This window comes from Spea bombifrons, chromosome 3, assembly GCF_027358695.1.
Source record: "Spea bombifrons isolate aSpeBom1 chromosome 3, aSpeBom1.2.pri, whole genome shotgun sequence".
In the NCBI taxonomy this organism is placed as follows: domain Eukaryota; kingdom Metazoa; phylum Chordata; class Amphibia; order Anura; family Pelobatidae; genus Spea; species Spea bombifrons.
The window spans coordinates 98883631-98909704 of NC_071089.1; the positions used below are offsets into that span (position 1 = coordinate 98883631).

A 26074-nucleotide genomic window follows, 5' to 3' on the forward strand; every position below is an offset into this window, starting at 1 on the left:
TACCACCATTTATATTTAATGCATAGACACCATACAATATGTAGTGTATCTCCTCGTGTTCGGCCGGTAAGAGCCTTCCTGTGCAGAAGGGGGACTAATCATTGAAGCTGAGATCTGTGTCTCAGACCGGCATCCTCTGATCCTCTCCACATTCATCGCCTACTCCTGTAAAGGCTACACGAACCAATCAGTGACATAAACATAGAAGACTATTGTGCGGATACTGAGAAAAAGTTACATTGGCTGCTCCCACACAGGGTGACTTTCAGCTACATATAGATTGCAAAACGTGATATTAGTAAAATCTGAAGCCGTCTGTTGAACTAAGCAAATCACAGTTCGTGGCCCAAAGAAAATGGCGCGGTTAAAGACATCGATGTTTTTCAGATAGACCCGTGCTTACATGTTGTATCAAGAATTAGAGCAGTACATTTATTCTTCGTAATGGCAGCGTTGATTTTGATTGTTTTGGTTTTTAGGGGACAGCGGGCTGCATCAGACATAAGATGATGCGACCAAGGTCATTTTCATTCGATTTTCAGAGCAATTAAGTTCTGACAGATTTTTACTTGCTTACATTTCTTAGTTTTATGCCAATAGTATCACTTTTGTAAACTGGCTTTTCTGAGCCATGAGCTAGTTGGCCTACAATAAAAAAAAACTCTTAGTACATTTGCCAGAGTTTTCTCTATGATGGTCTGATATCTAGCCAAGAAATGATTCTCCATGTGCGACAGCAGCGACTAGGCGAGGAATAACAGACAACGATGAGCATGGTGTTTTTTACTGCTACTATCCTGTAACAACATAATTGTGAGATCATTTTCAGTAAAACTGGCACCCTTCTTGTCTCGGAACCGGGGAATCCAACTTCCATAAAAAGTAGGGAGTTCATTCTATCTTGATTGAACTTCATTGTCAAAGATCTCTCATGAAGTTAATCCTTTTTTTTTTACATCTGATAATATGGCTTTTTGAGAACACAATAGAAGTGGGTCTGTCACTGCTCTGTTTTTACAGTTCTCTATACTTATTAAACCACTTTATATGTTTATCACTGAAAGCAGACATGTTCACTTTGTTTTCAGGATTTTAATATTTCTTTCTCCCTTTATGTACAGTTACTTGCTCCTCTCTGGTCAAGCCATTTGGTTCTAGTTGCCTTTGGAAGGTGGTTTAGGAGAAGGATGAATGTCGGGACAGATAAGAGTTGTGAAGTTTGTGTCACCGATGGCGTCATTCACTGTTGGTTCACTTGGTTCTTCCCGGCAGGTAGCACCGCTGGTTAAGTTGCGCTCCCAGCGATTTATTGCCTGCTAATGCTTTTTCCCCAAGCTGTAGGGGGCAAACCACTCGAAATTACTGTACTCAGTTTGTCAAGACGGGCAAACAGTATCCAATATAATAAAGAGGATATGGATGGACTGCATAAGTAAACTGTTCCAACAAAAGCCCACAAATATTTCATGGGCACAAGCATGGTCAGGATTGAACCTGTTGGTATCTCTCCGTGTCAGTGCCACCTTAACTAGCCACGCAGGCCCACTTGCCATCACAGCAAAATTGCTAAAAATTGGAAGACACTCTGGGATCTAAAAAAAAATTATTTAAAGGAAGTCCTGTCACAAACGGCATTTCTGGCCATGTGTGAACGCTGATTGGTAACGGTGACCTTGTAGTTCCATCATTGCAGGTGGGTCCGTAAGATGACAAAGTCTTTCTAATAATTATTAACTTCCTACATACATGGACACGCGTTTCTCTTTAATCGCATTGTACCATACGTAGATGGAATTTGCTAGTGCGGCCAACGGGACATGATGATGAGTACCGGTGTCAGCCCCCCTTCCCCCAACAGCTCTTTTCACAACCAAACTGGTTTGTTTTACTACTTTTTAGAACCTCCTAAGACTAGTGCAGTCTTTATTTTTTGTTTATATTTGTTTTGATATGTAATATTCATGGTAAGGAGCCATGGAAATGTCTGTCTCATCTGGGATGATGTGCTTTTAGTTTTCTTTTCACGTTCAACTCTTTCCATGCGATGAATCTGCAAAGCCTCTTTAATGCCCGTTATAGTGCAGTTTGGAAGCCGTTCATCGCTGGTTACAGCGCAGTTTGGAAGTCGTTCATCGCTGTAGCGCACTCCAGCAGCCATCCTGCAGCACGATGATCAGGCCGGCAGCACGACGCATAAAGCGCTGTCTGATTAGATTCATTGTCTTCACAATAATACTCGCTGATGGGATTTTCTCTTCTCTTTCATATCAGATTGGGTTTGAATGGCCAGTTATTTGAGGGCAACGGAAAGCAACTTTTTGCCAGCTCTGATTTGTACAGCTTGTCTCAAATTCTTGTTTGTTTTTTTTTTCTCGTTTTTCCCCCAAGATTCCGTTCTCGCTCAGACCTGAATATGAATGGGAACAAGCCATCTGTTCAGACGAGTTACAGAAATTGCTTAGCAGAGCATTGTTTGGAGAAAGCAATCTCTGCTGGCGCCGATACATCTCCCCTTAACGGTGCTCACGGAGCAGCTCGCTACCGTCTGATCTCTGTCACACATTAAGAATCTGGTTGGTAGGTCACTGTTTAATAAAATGCAGTGCGCCTGCATCACGAGAGACTTATTGTTTACTTGGTGATGTTTTCATTTCAGGGTTTCCGTGAGCAGCTTTGTGGTCAGTGTATAGTAGCTGCTGACCGCTATGAGGTTATTTGCTGGCTCCTTATGGTGGATTCAGCAGCTCATCTGCGATGTCTAGGCTTCTGGTGCAATTGAGTGTTAGATGCTTTCGTTTTCTTTCTGATCGCAAAGCACCGTCAGATACAGCAGCAATGTACAAAGAAGTACAAAGAAGCGCATGTGTTTGTATGCACAGGCATTGGCATCCATCCCCCCCCCCATAGTGGCATGGTTGGGATGGGTCAGTTGCAAAGGGGCAGAATCAAGCAGCCCTCTAGGGTTTCACATAGAAATTTTTCACAAGCTGTATACAGCGGTATTATGTTAGATGTAAAAACACATGTATTTTCATGACTGTGTACATGGCTGCTTCTGGTTGCGTCTCCATGCATTGACTTGATTTGGAAGCGTGTGTCAGTCACTGGAGACTCAATGGATGCTGGTGGATTTCTCAAAAGTGGCAGCAAATGTAGAACGGGATGGAACTGCCCATCCGGTTTATATGGTTTTGGTATGAAGGAAATTTGGACTCCCCTAAAACGATCTTGTATTAGAAATTTGCCTGTTATTTTAAGGATTGAATTGGTGGCAGCAACTTAAAGTGGTCATATTGTCAAAATAAGCTAAAAAGGCTGAGGAGCTTAAAATGTAAAAACCGGTTCATTGTATTGTTAGAATTCCAGAGGCTGCATTTTGATGACATAAGAGGAGCGACAGGACTTGTAAACTGGAAATATACTGTGAGAATGCATGTGTATAATATAATATATATCCGTATTCTGTGTAAAATAACTACACGTGATGTGACTGACGGTGTAAGCTGCTGCATTGATTTAAAAAGAATAATAAAGACCATTTATGTTTATTTCATCCATGTATTTATCCAAAATGCCATTTCTCCCTGTTGGCTTAATTTTGACTGATTACACCTAAGATTATTATGACCTTTGTGATTCTGTGCAGAAGCTTAAGATTGACAACAAGCCAGCACATTTTAAGTATATGGTGTGTGATTATTTAGCAGTTTCTTTTGTTTATATTCAGATGCTATGTCGTAATATTTTTCTGTGTTCCAGATGACCATGGATGAGAAATACGTGAACAGCATTTGGGATCTGCTCAAAAATGCAATACAAGAGATTCAGCGGAAGAACAACAGCGGGCTCAGCTTCGAAGAACTGTATAGGAACGCATACACTATGGTGCTCCACAAACACGGGGAGAAACTATATACCGGCTTACGAGAAGTGGTGACGGAACACCTCATTAACAAGGTAAATGTAAAGGGCCTCTGTTATTCCCATGATTTGTGTGTCTGAGGAACACCTACAACAGTTGTCATACAGCTTCTTACATTTTATTCATCTGGAAAACTGTTCTTTATGCAAACTGGCTAGTACTATATATATGGATTTTACAAAGTGACATCCAAAATTGTTAGTTTTACACTTATGTTCTATTTCTATTAATTGCTTTTTTATTACATGTAAATAAACAGAATGAGTGTGTATGGCTCAGCTCATTTCTAATTCTGAGCCTCATGCCTTTGCGAGCAATTCGAGACTTCAGTAGATTACCATTAGGCGTTCCTGTTGTGCTTTTGGTTTAGGCCATGAGCATTATGCTGATTATTAACCTGGGTGACCGGTGTTTGAAACGCGTCCTTGACAGGCCTGGTCATACATGTGTCAGATTCTTCTTACTTACCGCTAAGGTTTGCTTTCCCACCAGCCTTTTAGTGTGAGCTTTGTAAATAATTGTGTATACCTTATTTGAGTAAATGTGGCTTGATCCAAGGACAGAACTAGTCAACGGAAATATCTTCTAAAGGAGCCTGGTGCTTAGAAATGTATACACCAGATGAAAATCCAAACTGTTGTAAAGGTAAGTAATGTATAGTGTAATAGAATGCAGACTGGGAGCAGAAGAAATCAACAAAGTTGCTGAGATTAGTGTGCAGCATATGATTATGGGTGAAAGGACGAGAAAGCTTTATGTATTATGGTCTCAGGGGTCGCCAAATTTGATTTGCATCTAGAAGCCAACCAAAAAAGTTTTCTTTCTTTCCTAATCATATTTTTATTTTCCTGGTGCCCAGAGTTTGTCAAGCCTTGCTATACACTAACATACATTTACATAACACCATGCATTACACTTAACACCTTACAGTAACACACACGCTAACATTCTATGTTCATGTACATACACATTAATACACACACACACGCTAACACTAAATGCTGACATACATACTCGTGCTAATGTCATACTGTAACATAAACACCATACACTCTAGCACCACACTCTTATACACACACACCGGCTAGCGCTACACATACATAAAAATACACAGTCAAACACTATGGACACACACAGAATCTGGTTCTACAGTGAGGAAGCTGAACTGACACTATAGTATACACACTCACCCTCCCTCTCCTCGTGGAGACCAGCCTCGCTGCTGTCTATCTTCTGCCATCATGAACCCGGCACCCTATGCTCTCCTGCAGGGGCATGGCGAGGCAACTGGTGTGAGACCCCCCTATGGGACCGTGCTGGGAGCCTCACGGTAGCCACTACTCTACGCCCCCCACAGGAAAGCATAGGGTGCCAGGTTCAGGATGGTAGCCCTGCTGCAAAACTCTGGAAGTTGTTTCTAGTTGCCATGGTGTTCTGGCGCATGGGGTTTGTCGAGCCCTGCTTTAAATGAACATTTCATTGAATTCTTCACTATGCCAACGCATCAGGGATTTTCCAGCATCCCCATATACATTTGGTCTCTTCCCCAGCTATTTTCTGTGCGCGATATGTCAGGCGAACAGATATGACTTCACGTGATATGCTTACCTCCAGGCTGCTCTTTGACTACTTTAACCTGCGTTCTTCTTTAGTAGTGCTGTCAGGGACACAATGTTCCAATAAACTTCCTTAATCACACCTCTTTGCTGCCCATGTTGTCACTTTTGGTTGATTATTTATGGCAATGCTAATGTAGTCCATTCTGCCATAGTCTTCCATTGATTAGAGTGTGCAACTTGGTGATTAAGACCAAGCCATTCTCTTACCCTGGCTCATCATGCTGCCTGTGGCTATTTGTCTAAGTAGACTGGGCAATGATAACAGAGCTAAAAAACACACAAGTGACTAGTGTGCAGTTGCCTGAAAACATAATATGCAAAAAAATGGATTTAAAAAAAAAAGCGAAATCTGAAAATGTGCTAATTTGATGCTAGCGATAAAAATGACTGGTGGGAGATCCCCTTTTAACATATCTGTGGCTCACTCCATACCAACCCAATAATCTTATTGTACAGTTCGCTGGATTGCTGTGGGGTAAATGATGGCTTTTGTTAAAATTGCATTTATCATTTAATCAAAGAAAACAACTTTTCTCCTTCTCTACATTAATTTAGAAAAGACGTAATAGTAACTTGTAGCCGTACTATTTCAATGTCTTTCCCAGTGGGAAGGTGAAGAAATACACCTCATTTAGTGTGTTCAATGTGTCTGTGTATATATATCTATATATCTTTTTTAAACTGTACAATTGAGGAAGGCTGAGCAAGATTATAATGCAGTCCTTTTGAAACGTCACTACTTTTTATATAAGATCTGATGCTTATTTGCATGCATATAAGTAGCGTGTAGTGACAACAGACAGCTGGACAGCCATTTACAGTGAACTTGTAAATGTAAAAACTGTTTTTAAAAAATGTATTTTTTGATGGAACGCCACTTTTATGTACTTCTTAGTTAGTCCACTCATGAGTTTGCATTTACTCAATGTCCACGTATTTTCTTTTTTCCTTTTTTGTGGAACAGGTCCGGGAAGATGTGTTAAATTCTCTCAACAACAACTTCTTGCAGACCCTCAATCAAGCTTGGAATGACCACCAAACGGCCATGGTGATGATTAGAGACATTCTCATGTATATGGTGAGTTTTTCCAAGTACCTGCTTTCTGGAAGTATGAGTGTCACAGAACTTACCTTTATATCTGTCTGTTAGAACATATTTCCTTTACAAACCTTTTCCGAGGCTTTAGTGAAAGAACCTTACTGACCAAGCATTATCGTTGCATACACCCTCAAACGTCTTGATTTCTTGTGAAATCTGTCCGTTACCAAACATAAACTGATGAGAAATAATCGTGTAGGATATTGTCTAGCTGTTAAAGGGTTACTGTTTCTGCATAGCTGCTGCAGTTGCATGGGGATGCCTTGAATGCACCAGCTGCTTTCTGCTATGGCTTCATAATCTTTTGGACTTTATACTGAAGGTCAATTAAGTCCTTTTTGTCATCCAAATGCTCTGTATGAAACATTAATGAGCCCAGATATATTATTCGTTGGATGGCGTACCCTGAAGGGGTTTTCCTATGAAGAACGCAGTAAACGTTGAAATGCAAAGGGGACAAAAAGTGTAAAGCTTGGAGAATGCATAACAGAAACATTATAGAACTGGACACAAGTGTGATAATATATGGAGTCAAGGCTGCAATGCTCCCCACAGACCATCTTCTACATCAAGACTACTTGTCTGGCCCTACTGGTATCCTAAAATTGCACAAAGCTGCAGTTGGGGGATATATCTGGTTTCAGTTATGGCGCTCGTAGACCTGTCTTGGAGGCTACATACAGAGGGACACTTCAGTCATCCTATGCACTTTAATTCATATGAGTTTCTTTGTGGTCCCTTTTCATTTTTGTGTGGTGTGGTTTGCAAATGCACAGAGGATTCTGCAGTATCCCCCAACTAAATGCCCTGCAGGAGAATTAATGTCCCTGTGCGTGAGGAACTCTCCTGCAGTCGGCTCTGGACCTGGCTCTGCCGAACGCTGCATGCAGTTAGTGGAAGGATCATTTTCCTGCTCCTCATTGACTGCTTATTGCTGTCTTAGTCCCTGGGGGCTCATTCTACTCCCTGTAGTAATTTATATCATTCATATAATTCCAGATGATCTAAATAAGCGAATGCTGTGGCCTTATAGAATATATAATGTAAGCAAGTTGTAAGTAAAGAAAAGATGGGCAGAGCATTCTCTTATGTGCACAGCTTGTGATACTTAGTGATGCCTGGGGCTATTGCTTGGCACAGACACAACACCTAAAAGATCATCTGTATTGTGGTGGTCCTATACCATGACCTGCACAGTGATAAAACTCTCACAACATATATGTAACAAGTAGAAAAAAGCTTTAAATAAAGTATTGATCAATATTTGGCAAATGTATATTCATAAACTTAAATCAATATATTAACTGATAGTATATTAGCTGATAAATATGAATCGCTAACTACATTGTAACAAACGTACTCTCTCTGACACACACTCTAACACCATACGTTAACAGACACTAATGCACAAACATTCTAACACTATATGCTGACATACGCACAGTAACACACACAACACCATTACGCTCTTACACGTTACCACACTCTTATACACGTGACCATATTATCCAACAACATACACTGACACACAAACACTATACATAAAATATACACACATGCTATAACACAACACACACACTCACTGACCAAGCAGGGGGCCAGACCGGGCCTCATACACCAGTACCAGGCATACATCCCAGGCACCAGAAAGTTATTTCTATTTGCCATGGCGACCTGGCGCCTGGGATTTGTCGAGCCCATAATCCAATGCTTTATATATAGCCCTAGGATGCGAGTGTCTGTATATAAAACATTTTATAGTGTGATAAGCATGACCACAATCTGTTTATCCCCCATTATTTACCATGCTTAGACTTTTTTGGCTCCATTTAAATTCTAATAACGTGACTACTTCCATAAACAGAAGTCAAGACCTCCAGAATTAGGCTCGAAGAATGAATACCACATAAAAACATTTTGAAAAGTATAATCAAAAGTACGAAATGCCTATACGGATAACTTTTTTAGTATTATATGAGTTTGATTAATATGCACATAATTCACAAAAACACTATGTACTACCATACATATTCACTTAGTCCTGGCCTAAACAAACGCTGGTAGATTGGATCTGTTCCACCGTGTAAATGTCTGTCTGGGTATGGCCAAAATTGTTAGTCTGCCATAGCACTTGATTTTGTGTACTCACTGAGCTTCTCTTTCTTTGTTTCCAGGATCGGGTATATGTTCAGCAGAACAATGTTGAAAATGTCTACAATTTGGGACTGATAATATTCCGTGATCAGGTCGTGCGCTATGGCTGTATAAGAGACCACCTGAGGCAGACCTTGTTGGACATGATTGCGAGGGAACGGAAAGGAGAAGTGGTGGACAGGTGAGTATGTCCTTCAGATCTGAATGTCTCTGTGTCTTTTTCAGCTCTCTGGGTGAAGCAAATTTCTTTTGTCATGATTTTCCGCTGCTCAGGAGAATTGCTTCCGCGTCCTGTCTGGCAAAGCTCATGTAAAACGTCAGTTCTGCCTCGTAGTGATCTACAAGGTTACTGAAATATTATCAAGTGTAAACGAATAGACAAATCTCAGGGTCCCGGGAGCCATGGGTCCCAAAAGTTGAGCTACGTTTCAATACTATTTTATACTGATCTGTATTATGGAGTCCCTTTCTGATTCCTAAAATAATCTGTCTGGCTCCTAAACTTTTTTATTTTTATTTTTTGTGTGACAGAGGTGCTATAAGAAACGCTTGCCAGATGTTAATGATTCTTGGGCTGGAAGGAAGGTCAGTCTACGAAGAAGATTTTGAGGCTCCGTTTTTGGAAATGTCAGCGGAGTTCTTCCAGGTAAGACCTGTTTCAGGATATTGAAATAAGTAATTTTCGAGAACAGTGTTGCTAAGTGCAACGTGTACATGTTTTTGTAGTGTTTTTAGTGTTTTTGTAGTGGTAGTAATGGAACAGTGTATATGTATAACTTATGTAAGTTATCTAAGTCCATACTTGATGGACTTAGGTCTTTTTTCAACCTTACAAACTATGTTACTATGTTATGTATAACATTTATGTTGATCTTTTCAGTGCTGCAAAAAATGATTCTTAAGATATTCTCACTAATTATGCATTCTATAGTGATCCAGCTACCCATTTAAATGAACAGTAACTGGCCATATTTGTGTATATATGTGTGTATATAGTGTGTATGTGTTATATGTGTTTTTTTTTAATTTTTTTTTACTGGCGAGACAACTTGTATAACCTAAATATTTCCCAATTAAAATGCCACTATTATGAATATTGATTCTAATATTAAGAATATTAATATAGTATTGATATTAATACTACTAATAAAAATATGAATATCAATAATATGATTATACTTATGATCTGGGAGACCACTATATAGCAGTGCAACCCTTTTTATTTAATGCTTTGGGCCTATGTATTATGTTAGACATTTCAATTAAAAAAAAGCTATTTGCACACACGTGGTATTGTCGTTGGCGGATATGGTCAATATTATTATTAAAACTAGACGCCCTGAAGTATAGTCTGGGAAGGCTTCTTAGTCTGTTTTCTTGTAAGATTGTTAGATTTCATTGCTTGTAGGTTTTATCTCATGAAGGCTTTTGCTATTTGCTTCCTCACAGATGGAGAGCCAGAAGTTTTTAGCTGAAAATAGTGCATCCGTGTATATAAAGAAAGTAGAAGCTAGAATAAATGAAGAAATTGAAAGAGTGATGCACTGTTTAGACAAGTCTACAGAGGAGCCCATTGTAAAGGTCGTAGAAAGGGAACTCATCTCTAAACACATGAAAACCATAGTGGAGATGGAGAACTCTGGGCTAGTTCATATGCTAAAAAATGGGAAGACAGAAGGTAGGCTTGCACATGTTAAACACATACACACATGCTTTTTGACTTCATATATACCCTCACTGGGCACTTTATTAGGTACTCCTGTTGAATTGCTTGTTAACACAAATAGCTAATCAGCCAATCACATGGCAGCAACTCAATGCATTTAGGCATGTGGACGTGGTCAAGACAACTTGAAGTTCAAAACGAGCATCAGAATGGAGAAGGAAGGGGATTGTAGTGACTTTGAACGTGGCATGGTTGTTGGTGCTGGACAGGCTGGTCTGAGTATTTCAGAAACTGCTTATCTACTGTGATTTTCACACACAACCATCTCTAGGGTTTACAGAGAATGGCCTAAAAAAGAGAAACTATACAGTGAGCGGGAGTTGCGGAGAATGGGCAGACTGGTTCGAGATGACAGATAGGCAAAAGTAACTAAACCACTCGTTACAACCAAGGTATGCAGAATACCATCTCTGAACATACAACACGTTGAACCTTGAAGCAGATGGGCTACAGCAGCAGAAGACCACACCGAGTGCCACTCATGTCAGCTAAGAACAGGAAACCGAGGACATTTTCTTGGCACACTTTGGGCCCCTTGGCACCAATTGAGCATCATTTAAAAACGACAGCCTACCTGAGTATTGTTGCTGACCATGTCCATCCCTTTATGACCACAGTGCACCCATCTTCTGATGGCTACTTCCAGCAGAAAAATGTCACAAAGCTCACATCATCTCAAACTGGTTTCTTGAACATGAGAATGAGGTCACTGAACTCCAATGATCTCCACAGACACCAGATCTCAATCCAATAGAGCACCTTTGGGCTGTGGTGCAAGGGGAGATTCGCATCATGGATGCACAGCCAAGAAATCTGCAGCAAATGAAGGCAGTTCTGAAGGCAAAAGGGGGTTCAACCTGATACTAGCAAGGTGCACCTAATAAAGTGGCCAGTGAGTGTATGTAAAACCATACAAGACATTTGTTATGATTGACACAACATTCAAACCATGCAGATGAAGCCATATTTTGCCACATAGATATTTAGAGATTGAATTGTGTTAAAAGGGGAACTTGCACCTTTTTTCTTTGTTTACATAGTCAGCAGACTAGATGGGCCAAATGGTTCTTATCGGACGTCTAGCAACAGGTTGCATATTTATTCCTTACATTACATTTATTTATAAAGCGCCGTCCGGTTCCGCAGCACTGTTACATTCATTAGAACAATTTATAAACACATACAGTGACAAACTGGTGCAAAGGAGAAGAGGGTCCTGCTCTTGCGAGGTTATAATCTAGTCGGTGTCTTTACAATAATTAAAGGGTATAACGCTATGGCTGGGGAGCTAATGATTGTTTACCCAGTTGTATAAAGGTTGGGTTACATGCTGCAGAGGGACAACTGATCACTCAAAAAATGTTTTAATAGATTTGGGAAATTTTTATTATTACAACCTTTCATTTCGTGTTTATTATTTTTAGGTATTCTTCATTTAGATAACCCATTCAATTTTCTTTCGTGCCAAGCATATTTTGTTTCAGTTTCAACATATTTTAATATACCATTTTATTTTTAACAGATCTCGCCTGCATGTACAAGTTGTTCAGTCGAGTTCCCAATGGCTTGAAGACAATGTGTGAGTGTATGAGTTTGTATCTTAGAGAACAAGGCAAAGCCCTGGTTTCTGAAGAGGGTGAAGGCAAGAACCCAGTCGACTATATCCAGGTAGGCTAAAGTTATGTTCATTGTGCTTTCCGTGTATTGGTGTTTTTGCAATTAAAGGGGCACTCCAGCTATCATATTCACTTTAACGCTGATAGCTCAGTACTCCCTTTAGATTTTCACAGTGTCTCGCTTGCAAACGCCTGGGGGATTTTGCAGAATACCCCCATATGTATTTTCCCCACTCCGCTCCACCAGCTATATTCCGTGAAGGTACTCCATGCACTTGCTGCCTCCGGTCAGCTCCAGCACTGGCTTAGCAAATACTGCAGGTGGGCATCTGTTTAGATCCCTGTGTGCATGCGCAGAAAGCAGTCCCATTGACTGTTTGGCAGAAGATATTGTTGGCCCACATAGAAGGAAGGCCGCTTCTACCTCGGGAAGGTGCGCATTTCCCTCATTCAAGAATGCATATTAAAGTACTCGGAGTACTTTAACACGTTTACTTCTTTAGTTGTGCTGTCAGTATACTGTCCCTTTACCTGCTTAAATAAACACATTGTGATTGGCCAGTAAGCTTACATTTCATCACCTGAATTAATGTAGGGAAAAGGCAAATCTTTAAATGTGTTCATGAAAAGATGCGCAAGCACCGTTTTTGTGTATTTATCACAGCAGTGTGAAAATCTATGAAATGCTTATTTGACATGTTTAGCCCTAATAGTATATTTCCCAGGGGATTCGTCTTCTACGTTATCCCATGTAATATTTTTCATTGCAAGTACCTTAGAAAAGATACTAGTCTATACTTAGTAGAAGCTCGGAAGTTCTGAATTAAAGTGTGTTAGCAGTATAAACACAGATTGGAAAATATTCTAAAAAGCATATATGACAAACATTAAAATGTGAAACAAAGCTCAGTTTCACACATTTTAAACAGTTGATTACTTTTATGGATTGAAAATATTAACTAAGATCTCTTGCTGTTCCCTCCTATTCCTTAGGGGCTTCTCGACTTAAAAAGCCGATTTGACCGCTTTCTTCAGGAATCGTTCAGCAACGATCGCCTTTTCAAGCAAACAATTGCCGGCGATTTTGAGTACTTTCTTAATCTCAACTCTAGGTCCCCTGAATACCTTTCTTTATTTATCGATGATAAGCTTAAAAAGGGAGTCAAAGGGGTAAGTATCAGAGCAGTAACTACATTGGTTTAGTTTATTATACAAAATGTTTTTTGCTGATGCTGGGAGGTGTAAAAATGATGTAGACACTTATACGGACTGGATGGGGGGGCATATGTTTACGTTGTACCTGTTGAAAGAGAAAAGTAAATCTGAGCAATAGTAAATTAAAAGAAATGCATCTGTCAGTGCATGCTATTACTTGTCTTCGTAGCTTTAGCATCTGCTGATGGTTTAAAGATAAAAAGTAATCTGTAATGAAGATGTTTTGTGCTGATGCTTTGCTCTACATTGACCTGAGATGACTCCCTTACCAAGTGGCCAAGTACATACATTTACACCCAGAGATCTGTAGATTGGCTTGACGACCTCCCTCTTCCTGCTACCAATACCTATTGCTATGGAACCTAGCACCCTGCTTGCTTTTTCCAACACTCTATTTCTTTATCTACTTACCTTAAAGTCGTCGGAAACAATTACTTAGTCCCTGTCTTCAGTTGTCACTAGCAGAGCAGTCTGCCCATCTCCATATTCTGCTGCGGGATTTGTACGTCCCAAGTGCATTATTTTACATTAAACTGCAGCAGCCACACGCTCGACCATTCTTCTAATTTACCGAAATCACTTGCCACCTTGTTCCAGACCTTTGTATCATCTGTAAGAAGACATGCCAGTACTGATCCCTGAGGAACCCCATTAGTAACAAGACTCCTGTCATCCAACCGTTGTCTTATCCATTCAAATATTTTGGCATCCAAAGATTGAGAGACAGTGTCATAGCCTGTACTATATTTCAGTAAGGCATTTATCAACACGTCCTCCCTGGTCTATTTTAGTCAACCAGTCAAGAAAAATTGTTGGTTTTACAAGATATACCTGTAGTAAACCCATGCTGTTTCTGATCATGCAATCCATTTACATCCAGAAATAATCCTTATTTATATGTTTTGCCTATGTGTGGTATACTTAATTGCCGTGTGGCATAACGGCAGCAGTTAAGAGTTCTTCAGCGTATTTTACATGGAACAGCACGGAAAAGAGAAATGATGATGACTTACAGAATTCTCATTGGAGGCTTTACTGCATTATTTGTTAATAACACCCCCCCATTATGTATCTTGCCATTATCATTCAACCTACTGGATAAGCTAGTTATGTAGCCCAAACAAGCTGTTCGCTAATGTGTCCGATGGGCAAAGACAGATTTCACAAGTTGTCTAATTGCTAGGGCATAAGCATGCGCTGGAGAGCCGAACTAAGATGCCGAACTAAAGGGAGAGTTGTGGATTTAACGTCGCTGTATGTTATATTGATGTCCAACCCCCCAATGAGCTTCTGCTGTAAGAAGAATTTGGCTGGACTCTGGAGGAATATGCCCAATTTTATTATACGTAATAGAATGTGTCTTCAGCCATTTAATTCATTAAACATTTCTCCAACTCAGCCCATCTTGTTGGAGAAACTTGCCAGTGTTGGTCCTTCATAATGAGAAGTGAAGTGAGGAAGTCAAAATATCAAAGCTCTTCCAATACATCATTTAGTGAATAAACACCTCTGCTGCGTGTCTGCCCGAGGGCCCATGCTCTGGCTCTCCGTGGCTCCTGCTGTATCGCCATCTTCTAGCTTCAGCTGTAAACTTTCTGTCCTATAAACTTGATTTTACCGTTTTTTTTTTCTTTTTGTTTTTGTTCTCAAGCTCACAGAACAAGAAGTTGAATCTATCCTAGATAAGGCAATGGTCCTCTTCAGATTCATGCAAGAAAAAGATGTGTTTGAACGCTACTACAAGCAACATTTAGCCAGGCGGCTCCTCACCAATAAAAGTGTTTCTGACGACTCGGAAAAGAATATGATCTCTAAGTTGAAGGTAAGGCCTGTGGAAACTCTAGTGTGTATACACAGTGCCTTGAAAAAGTATTCAGACCCCTTACCAATTCTATAGTATAACTGACTTACTAATGATACATTGGCCCATCATCCTGTAAATTTAATTTTAACATGTAAAGTATTGCTTTCGTAAGTATTCGGCCTCCACCAGGGGTCGACAAATTTTCTTTGAATGTAGGAACCATTTTTTTCTCCCAAAACGTTTTTATTTTCATTTATTTGAAGCTTAACGAAATCAGGGGGGAAACTCTAGAACACAGAGTGATTTGTTTATAAAACAAATACATTATGCCTTTCCTGTGATATAATATCCATCAGGACACCCAAATTAACAGCAGTATGTCATATATTAATATTCTTAATTCCTTGTACTGTTAAATATTGAATGGATGATTACATTCATTATAAATTAATAATGCCACATCAGATATTCTCCCCTGAGCCACACAGAATGTTTGGGGACAGTTTTTTTAAAGGGTTTACTATAGCGACGCATTCTAAAAAGTACATGGGGGGAATTAACCCCTGCGGTGCCTGGTGTTTAAATGATCTTGCGGACATTGTCAAAAATCCAGGATGTCACAGCGGGAAAAAGAATTATGTATTTGCTACCCACGTTGTCCGGATTCTGTAAAGACCGTAAAATGGGAACGTTCTAACCGGATCCCCGCACACTAATCTAGTTTAATGCTATATACCGTATTTGCTCGATTATAAGACGACCCTGATTATAAGACGACCCCCCAAGATCTGAATATTAACTTAGGAAAAAAAGAAAAAGCCTGAATATAAGACGACCCTAAAGGAAAAAAGTTTTACCAGTAAATGTTTATTCATGTAAACTATTTTTTTTTAATAAAAGCTATGATTGAGAAAAATATTTTTTTTTGTTTTTATTTCCTTGTATTTTCCAACCTGTCCCCCAGTTACGCACATCTGCCCCAGGCTTGCCACACCAATATGGCACTGTGGCCCATGATATGCCTTTTAACCCTCTATATGCCACTGTGCCCCATGGTATGCCTTTTGACCCCCTATGTGCCACTCTGCCTCCAGAAATGCCTTATACCCCTATATCCCATTCTGGCATTTAGGGGGTTAAAATGCATATTATGGGGCAGAGTGGCATATAGGGAGGTATAAGGCATTCCAGGAGGCAGAGTGGCATTAAGGGAGTTAAATGGCATTGTATAGAGCACTCTGCCTCCAGAAATGCCTTATACCCCTATATGCCACTCTGGCATTTAGGGGGTTAAAAGGCATATTATGGGGCAGAGTGGCATATAGGGAGGTATAAGGCATTTCAGGAGGCATAGTGCTATATTAAATGCCCCCTTAACGCCACTCTGCCTCCTGAAATGCCTTATTGGCAGAGTGGCATATAGGGGTATAAGGCATTCCAGAAATGCCCTATGCCCCCATTTAACACACACACACACACACACACACACGCTTACTTACTTACCGGTGCTTCCAATTTCCTGCTGTATTGCCGGGGCAGCGGGTTGACGTCTCCTTCCGCTGCAGCCGGAAGGAGGTGGAGTTGGCAGCGGGGGGTTTGTCTGCGTCCGTGACAGTCGGGGAAGGCATGCGAGACAGACGCAGACAACCCCCGCTGCTAGCCACACCTCCTTCCGGCTGCAGCGGACGTTGTCTACGCGGATCGCGTAGAAGTCAACCCGCTGCCCAGGAAGCACCAGTAAGTGTGTGTGTGTGGGGGTGTTAAATGGGGGGGAGGGGACAGGAGGATCCAGGTCCCCTGCAGCGGTGCAGGGGATCTGGATCTTAGTCTCATAATCAGACCTCTATTTGAGGTCTGATTAGAAGACGACCCCGATTAGAAGACGAGGGGTATTTTTCAGAGCATTTGCTCTGGAAAAAAACCTTGTCTTATAATCGAGCAAATACGGTAATAAAAATCAAAGCCCTGTTATACAATATCAGTATTGAGTACACTGACAGCAGCATTAATCTTTATATGAAAAAGTATGTGTCTTTAACACAGTTTATTCTCTTTTTACAGACGGAGTGTGGGTGTCAGTTCACATCAAAGCTGGAAGGCATGTTCAGAGACATGAGCATCTCAAACACCACTATGGATGAATTCAGGCAGCATTTACAGACCACAGGGGTGCTTATTATTTACTTGCTTCATTACACATTTTTACCTTGTCACTACTCAAAACAACACAAAATTTGTTTCTCTGACTTTACATTTTTAGGTTGCTTTAGGAGGCGTTGATCTCACTGTCAGAGTACTTACCACTGGCTATTGGCCTACGCAGTCGGCCACACCAAAATGTAACATCCCACCAGCTCCTAGACATGCATTTGAAATATTTAGAAGGTATTGTGCAAAGCTTATATAGATTTGTAAGTCACTGGAACGTTGTGATGAAATGCATATAGCTAAATGTTTCTAGTAAAAAAAAAAACGGGTAAGCATTTTCAACTTTTAGCAGAACTAAATTTATTAAGACTACCTATAGTTTGTGCTTTTGGTTCGGCGATCATTGATTTTTTTTTTTTTTTTTTTTTTATTTTTTTTTTACCCTGGGTGTGCTGAAACATATGGCAGAATCTGATTCAGCTATTCTCATATTATCCCTTTTTTCCCCCCTCTCCCCAACCTTACAAAAGCTGCCTGAACCTATTATCAACAATCAGCTACTTACAATAGGGCAGATATTATGGCAAAAGAGTAAAACTTTTGGAGTTAAGATGGCTGCATGGAAGTCATGTTTGTGGTATTGATATACACCAATCAGCCATAAGGTTATGACCACTGGCAGGTGAAGTGAATAACACTGATAATCTTCTTATCAGGGCACCTGTCAGCGGGTGGGATATATTAGGCAGTAAGGGAGCATTTGGTCCTCAAAGTTGATGTTAGAAGCAGGAAAAATGGGCAAGAGTAAGGATCTGAGTGACTTTGACAATGGCCAATCTCTGATGGCTAGACAAACGGGTAAGAGCATCTCCAAAACTGCAGCTCTTCTTGGGTGTTCCTGGTTTGCGGTGGTCAGTACCTATCAAAAGTGGTCCAAAGAAGGAAAAGCTTTGAACCGGCGACAGGGTCATGGGCACCAAAGGCTCATTGATGCACATGGGGGGCGAAGGCTAGCAAGTGTGGTCAAATCCAGCAGACAACCTACTGTAGCTCAGATTGCTAAAAAAGTTAATGCTGGTTCTGATAGAAAGGTGTCAGAACACAAAGTGCATTGCAGTTTGTCGCATATGGGGCTTCGTGGCCGCAGACCAGTCGGCTGACCCGTGTCCACTACCAAAAGCGCCTAGGGTGGGCATGTGAGCAGAAGAACTGGACCACGGAGGAATGATGAATCGCATTTCCTTTTACATCATGTGGATGGCCGGGTGCGTCGCTTACCTGGAGAATGCAAGGCACCAAGATGCATCTGTGGAGGCCCCACCTCGCAGCTTACGGGACTTAAAGGATTTGCTGCTAACGTCTTGGTGCCAGATACCACAGCACACCTTCAGTGGTCTAGTGGAGTCCATGCCTTGACGGGTCAGGGCTGTTTTGGTGGCAAAGGTGAACCTACACAATATTAGGCTGGTGGTCATAATGTTATGGCTGATCAGTCATATGTATACCTATTCAATCTTTATAACTCAGTATGTAACATAAGCTTATGTATTTGCTCTACAGTAAATGAGATGTCTAATACAAGATTTAGTTCTTTTAAAGATTGCTATTTACCGGGATCGTGTGTTAAGCGTGCCCTTGCGGTAGTTATCGGTGATACAGTTTAAGTGAAAACATGCTTTTCTTTCTCATAGGTTTTATCTTGCTAAACACAGTGGTCGACAGCTAACATTGCAGCACCACATGGGCTCAGCTGATCTTAATGCCACGTTTTATGGACCTATTAAAAAGGTAGTTTTGTTTTTCTGTGTAAACTTTTTCTCTCGAATGTAATACTAAGTTGATTGCAGTCTGAGATTTAGATCCCAGATGATTCCTTAGTATTTCTTAGCAATAACACGGGATTCATAATGATTCAAAACCTGTCTACTTCCGTTTCCTCTGGGTTTTAGACAGGTGTGAGCAGAAAATGCTGTCTTTCTAAATAAAATGAGTGTAATGGCGATAAAAAGCACCTGTAACTTAAGACTACAGTAGTATAAACACACTTAAGTAGGTAACTAAATCAATAAATGGTTCTTGCGTAAGTTAATAAAAAATATTTGCATGAAGTGCCAAGGATGTATGCTGCGCCCAGTCAGATGACAATACAACAGCTCCCAACATTCTAGTGTCTCAGAACTAGATAAACAGATAGGAAGGTGCGCTAAAACCACACAGAATGTTAACGAAAACGTCTCAGTTTATCCACGGGAGTACAGGGGATGAATGTTTCCAGGATATGAAAGAGAAAAAAAAACTATAGAAACAGAAAGTCGTGTATTCAATTATATTAAGTGGGGGTAAGTATCCAGCTCCTAAATGAGCACTCGCTTCTTTTAGAGCGATATCGTGCTCTGGTGAACTATTGACTATTTGGATACTTACACTTAATATAATTTACTGCATTATCTTCTGGTTTTATACTCAGCAGCAGTGGAGATCAAAGTGAAACGAGAGAGAAGCGGTTTAATGTGAGTGTTTGTTTTCCCTCTCTTGGACCAGGAGGATGGCTCAGAGGTCGGCGTAGGAGGTGCCCAGGTCACGGGCTCAAACACACGGAAGCACATTTTGCAAGTCTCCACCTTTCAAATGACAATATTAATGCTTTTCAACAACAGAGAAAAGTACACGTTTGAGGTAAAAAAAAACAAAAAAAAACTCTTGCTTATTTGCAGCATTCACAGTACAATATAACAAAATGAATACATTTCGGATATTTTATCTGAAACCGAAGACATGTTGGTTTTCCTGAATTTTAAATCAGTCCTTGTTCTTGTCTGTTCCACTTATATACATCAGAAAAGTGAAGCTTCCTTACATTAAGCATATAGGTGTGTGACTGATGTGTACACTGAATACACTGAAATTCTATTCTCTCTGCAGGAAATACAACAGGAGACGGACATCCCAGAGCGAGAGCTAGTGAGGGCACTGCAGTCCCTAGCCTGTGGCAAACCCACCCAACGAGTTCTCACGAAAGAGCCCAAATCCAAGGAAATCGAGAGTGGTCACATGTTCACTGTGAATGACCAGTTCACTTCCAAATTACACAGAGTTAAGATCCAGACAGGTGTGTAGTTTGAATGCAGGCATGAGAATCTAAAGAGAAATACAAAAGAGAAGAATTTTGTAGCTACTGGTTCTGATGAGAATGTCCATTATTACTGGACATTATGTCAAATTCTGCATAATGGAAATGCATATGATGAGGAGTTATATATAAACAGTATTATACATAGTAAATGGTAAAACCAGAAGTTTTCACTTCCATTTCTATTTGCTGAACGTTGTCCAGTACCAAAACCTTTCTTTCTCATTGTTGAAATCTGCCACCGCTTTACATAAATTGAACTGGAGCCTCTGTATGGACTGCCTGTTACATTGGATGCTCATGTTTTCCAGTGGCTGCCAAACAAGGGGAATCTGACCCGGAACGGAAAGAAACACGACAAAAGGTTGATGATGACCGAAAGCACGAAATAGAAGCTGCTATAGTTCGGATTATGAAATCTAGAAAGAAAATGCAGCACAATGTACTGGTAGCAGAGGTAATAAAACGGATATTTTTTGTGGTTACTGCACTTATGTATTTTTACTGTATTGCGTACTTTAAAGATGTCACTGGGAAAGGTTTAATTATTCTTTTATATGAAGGAACATTTTGTATGGAAATGTGTATTTTTAATTGGTCATATAAGCAAATGTAGACCCCCATGGCTGCCTGCTATTGTAAAACTTCTGTGTCCCCATGCCCACTCCGACGTGTGGGGACATTGCACTTTTTTGGGGTGTTTTTTTAATAGCTAAAACTCTTTCTGGGGAGAGTGCATTTCATTTGCGTAGCATGCCGTGACTACGTGCTGGGATCGGCAGGAAATCGGAAATACAGAAAAGAAAATACCTCTTTCTAAATGCTGATATATTTCATGCTATTGACATAGTTTGTAAATTTGGATAAATAGGCATTTTTTTTTCTTTAATGTAAATTTTTTTTTGTTCTAATGTAGGTAACACAGCAGCTGAAGGCCCGGTTCCTTCCAAGTCCGGTTGTTATTAAAAAGCGCATTGAAGGACTTATTGAACGGGAATATTTAGCACGAACACCTGAAGATCGCAAAGTATACACCTATGTAGCATAGAAATTGTGTCCTGCAAATTGATTTACTCTTGGACTTCATACCCTTCGCATGAACTGGGAAGTTCTTTTAAATCATTACACGAACATATGAACGCCATCTCCTATTAAATTACAGTACGTGTTCTAGAACGTGCACAAAGGGCCTACGAGAAAAGTCAACAGCCGAAACGCTCCTGCATCTGAACCATTACTTTTGTAGATATCATATATACAGTTCCTTTGGGGATTTGTTAACGCGCAGATTTTGTTTCCCTCTGAATACTGTACTGAGAGAATAAACACCCCAAAAAAATAAATAAAAATTTAGAAAACCTGTCAAGTTAATAAAATTGTTTGCATTTTACTCCCTGCTCCCAAATGTTAGTGGTGGTGTACGTCTGTTTATGTGTATGTGCTAGGGTTGATTTGTTTTTGTTTTTTCTTTGGAGGGCAAAAAACATGTTTTGAAATGGTTTTCTTTATTTAGAGTGTTGCTTGATTTGATATAAGATTTTTTACAGAGTGCTAGCTTCATCAATGAGCTTTCAATACGATAGTATGCATAAATATAACAACTCACCGGTGCGTTCTGTGCCTACCTATGGTCCACAGCAGAAAGTGTGGCAATTTGATGTTTGCTATAGAGTTGTTGGGTCTCATTTACTGTACATTTACTCCCATCATGTGGGAGGAAGATGGGCTCTAACATGTTGAAGTAATAAATTTATACAAATTCAGGTTGTACAAAAGCAGAGGTGGAGCCATGCAGACCCATCTAAATATCTTATCTTTTTAATTAAGGTTACCTTATTAAATTTGGATTGTACGATTCAATTTGAAAAGATCACTCTCTTGTGAAGTTCACTCTTTCAATTGTGTTTTTTTTAAATATTTAAACCAACTAGGTAAATTGCATTTACGATTATTTGCCATATGAATGCTCGCGTATAGATAATATTTATAAAAGGTTATGGGTCACTTTAAAAAAAATAAAAATAAAATAAATGAAAACAATCAAAATGGCAAAATGTAAAGCATGTATGTGCCAGCTTCTCATCATTTTAGTTTAAACGGGATGTCTCGGTGCCAGGTCCCTCTTCCAGATTATGACATTATAATGTCTGTTTTCAGCAATTGGGGTTTTTTCTTTCATTCTTTTCCCATAACCTATTACTTTGGTTATGTGAATACAGATCATGTTATAAAAGCTTCCATTGCATCTGTGCCAGATGGCCCTTTCCTGAATCATATAATGTATGTTTAAATTCTGCGGTTGCCTGTTCATTGAGCAAGTCGTGATTGTAACCCTTCTGAAGACGTACTGCAGATATAAGAAAAAAAGGAACCTTACTTGGGATGTGTAGGAATCCCGAATTGTCTAAACATTCTGTGACGAGTTGTCCAATAATTGTTTCAGATTAGTGTTTTTTTTTTATTTGTGTGGACCACCACTGTGTGCGCTTACGCATTCATGATTAAAAACAAAATCCTGAGGCTCTGGAATAAATTAGTTTTTATCTTCCAGGTTTATCATATGAGACTGCTATCTCACAAGGCATATACTGATGGTGTCGTTTCAGGAACCCCATGTGTTACTCTCCCACAGATGCCACTGTGTATTTAGGTTCATCGTTCAATAGATGTCTCAAAAATGCAAGTGGGGCGATTTAGCAGGATGCATTTGCCAAAGGAACACCAGATAAATTCAAAGGGACATATCGGCTAGTATATACCTTTAAAGTGGTGGCTGGAGTGTCCCTTCAAAAATTTGTAAGCTTTAATATAGATTTTGTTTAATAAAAGCAGATGTTTTTAGATTTCTATCCTTTTTTTTATCCTATTACAGTCAAGCTACAGATGCTTGTTGATGGGCCTTCATTGGTTAGACATTTCAGTGTGAATCCATAGACAAGATGTGTGTGTTGCTTTAATTGTAGAGAGAGCCATTGACATCGCCCTTCCCTACTGTGAGACTGCATTGGGAGAAAATGCAATATAGGTAACATTAAAGTATGCAGTGTTGGCTAAAATTCTCAGCACATCTTTTTAAAATATTGTTTTCTTTCTGTAAGATACAAAACACTGATAATGGTGTAGTGGCTCTTTAAAAGAATGTCTGCGCTTTTTATTGTGATTATGATTATATAAAAAATGGCGTCAAACGGAAAATGGGTTTTAATTTATTTTGTTCACGTCATGCGTTTACCAGTGTTCACTTTAGTCTATGGCTCTTCGTCAACTGGACATACCTGCTGTTCTTTAGGACACTGACTGTAATTACTCTGGTTATTGTGTATGACTTCTGGGTATATTTTTGTCTGCAATAATGTTTTCTTCCCCTCCTAGTTAATTTGCTATTAATTTGTCATTTCACATGGATCAGATTTTTATATAGCCTTAAAGTAATTGAAAAATAATAAAGTATCCTGTTATGTGAATAATTTAAAGTTTATTTTTCTTTATAAAGGTTTTCCAGGATTCTTTCAGGTATATCGGTAAAGGTGAGATTGTGTTAGCTTTTTCTGCTAACTACATCCTAAAAGGCACTGAAATACAAAAAAAAATAAATACCAGGTTGGACCCCCTTGCATTTCATGCCTTCATTCTTTGGGGCATACTTTCTATAAGGTCCTGGAAACATTCCTCAGAGATTTTCGTCCGTATGGACATGATGGCATCACGCAGTTGGCTGCACATCCATGATGCAAATTTCCCGTTCCACCACATCCCAAAGGTGCTCTATTGGATTGAGATCTTGTGACTGTGGAGGCCATCGGAGTACAGTGACCTCATTGTCATGTTCAAGAAACCAGTTTGAGAGGGTGTGAGCTTTGTGATATGGTGCATTATCCTGCTGGAAGTAGCATCGGAAGATGGGTACACGGTGGTCATATGAGGATGGACATGGTCAGCAACAATACTCGGGTAGGCTGTCCTGTTTAAATGATGCTCAATTGGTACTAAGGGGCCAAAAGTTTGCGAAGAAAATGTCACCAACACTATTACACCAACAGCATGAACCGTGGATGCGAGACACATGCTTCTATGTTTACACCAAAGTCTGACCCTGCCATCTGAATGTCGCGGCTGGAATCAAGACTCATCAGACCTAGCAGTCTTGAGAACTCGGCAGTTTTGCCAGGAAAGGAATAAGTGGGGAAAAAAGAAAATGCTCGGACAACAATATATTTCATCCACTGCCTTTGCTTACAATATTACTACAGAAGATCTGAAGGGAAGGGGCATCAGTGATTATGACCGCACTGGATTAGCCCAGAAGGATTTGGTATTTCGAGTTGGTTAGGATGGCTCAGGTCCACCTTTTCCTCTGCCTAGGGGGCCAGTGTTGTACCCGACCCACAAAGCCTGAAACTGATGGCATGGTTTCTGAAGGGGACCTTTTAGTCCAGCAAGGTCTCTCGGGTAAAGTTGTCTCTACTGCGGAGTAGGAAACATGCAGATATCTCAAGATTTGGATGTTAGTTCATCTGATCCTTGAATTTCTTCAGGAAGGATTAAACAAGGGCTTCTGTCCATTCACACTGAAGGACCAAATACCCACTTTGTCGGCCTTTGTGAATAAAAGATTGGCAATGCATTGGATTGCTAGGTTTGTTAAAGCCATCTCCAGAATCAGCCCTAGAATCTTACCTAAAGTTCCTTGTTCCTTGTATCAATACGATACTTATTCCTACCGAAATTAAAGTGCCAGGAAACAGATGACCAAATACACACACCAGGACAGGTTCTGACACACACACACCAGGGGGTAGGCTCTGCAACACCGACACACCAAACACACACACACCAGGACAGACTCTGCCACACCAACAGCCAAACACACACACACCGGGACAGGCTGTGTCACACCGACACCCACCCACACACCAGGACAGGCTATGCTACACCAAACACACTCACCAGTACAGGCTCTACAACACCGACACCCAAACACACCAGGACGGGCTCTGCCACGCGGACACTCACATCAGTATGGGTTAATCTGCACAAAGCATATAAAAATGCTTTCCATACTGGTTTGTTTTTTGCGTATTTCCCCTCTTGTGTATTAATGCCCAAGCCAGGACCCCCCTTTGGTTTTAATATATTCCCCCCCACACCCTTGTGTATTGCCCCTTTTGTGCATTTTTGCCCAAAGACCCTTGTGTATTGATTTATGTGATGTCCCCAGCCAGCCCTCTCTCGTGTACTGATGCCCCCTTTTGTACTGGTTAATGTCCCCTTGTGTATTGCCCCCAGCCACCCACCCCCTTTGTGTATTGATTTATGTGATGCCCCAACCACCCTGTTGTGTACTTATACCTCCCGGCTACCCCCTTTTTGGATTTAATTGTCCCAAGGCAGCCCCTTCCACCTACCCCAACTATTTTTTTAATGCTTTTTTGCTGCCTTCCTTCCCTGCGGACCGCTCTCCTCCAACGTGCACTTCTGCCTGTCACGGGCAGCTGTTCTGGGTGAGCCTGCCCCCTTGAGCGTCTTCAAAGGGGCGGGACAAAGAGCCTTACTGAGACACAGAGCGGCATGGTGCAGGCATGCCGGCCGCCTAATGATTTTAAAGTGGCCGGCATGTCTTACGGCCGCTTTAAAACTCGCA

The 26074-nt window shown here is 40.4% G+C and overlaps 1 protein-coding gene across 2 annotated transcripts in view; it reads left to right on the forward strand.

Moving 5' to 3' along the window:
• CUL3 (cullin 3) overlaps nucleotides 1-21838 on the forward strand; it is a 30458-nt gene extending 8620 nt beyond the window's left edge. Inside the window, exons 2-16 of one of the 2 annotated variants that reach the window (XM_053460986.1) lie at nucleotides 3760-3957; nucleotides 6506-6619; nucleotides 8815-8975; nucleotides 9326-9440; nucleotides 10244-10472; nucleotides 12043-12188; nucleotides 13130-13306; nucleotides 15003-15173; nucleotides 17217-17324; nucleotides 17416-17540; nucleotides 18995-19090; nucleotides 19838-19979; nucleotides 20226-20412; nucleotides 20745-20890; nucleotides 21350-21838. In XM_053460986.1, the coding sequence (XP_053316961.1) occupies nucleotides 3760-3957; nucleotides 6506-6619; nucleotides 8815-8975; nucleotides 9326-9440; nucleotides 10244-10472; nucleotides 12043-12188; nucleotides 13130-13306; nucleotides 15003-15173; nucleotides 17217-17324; nucleotides 17416-17540; nucleotides 18995-19090; nucleotides 19838-19979; nucleotides 20226-20412; nucleotides 20745-20890; nucleotides 21350-21481 (2247 nt within the window). In that variant the 3' untranslated portion in view covers nucleotides 21482-21838. Of the gene's footprint in view, nucleotides 1-3759; nucleotides 3958-6505; nucleotides 6620-8814; nucleotides 8976-9325; nucleotides 9441-10243; nucleotides 10473-12042; nucleotides 12189-13129; nucleotides 13307-15002; nucleotides 15174-17216; nucleotides 17325-17415; nucleotides 17541-18994; nucleotides 19092-19837; nucleotides 19980-20225; nucleotides 20413-20744; nucleotides 20891-21349 lie in introns of both variants that reach the window. The other variant, XM_053460987.1, reaches the window with a different exon arrangement.
• Nucleotides 21839-26074: the final 4236 nt, after the last annotated feature.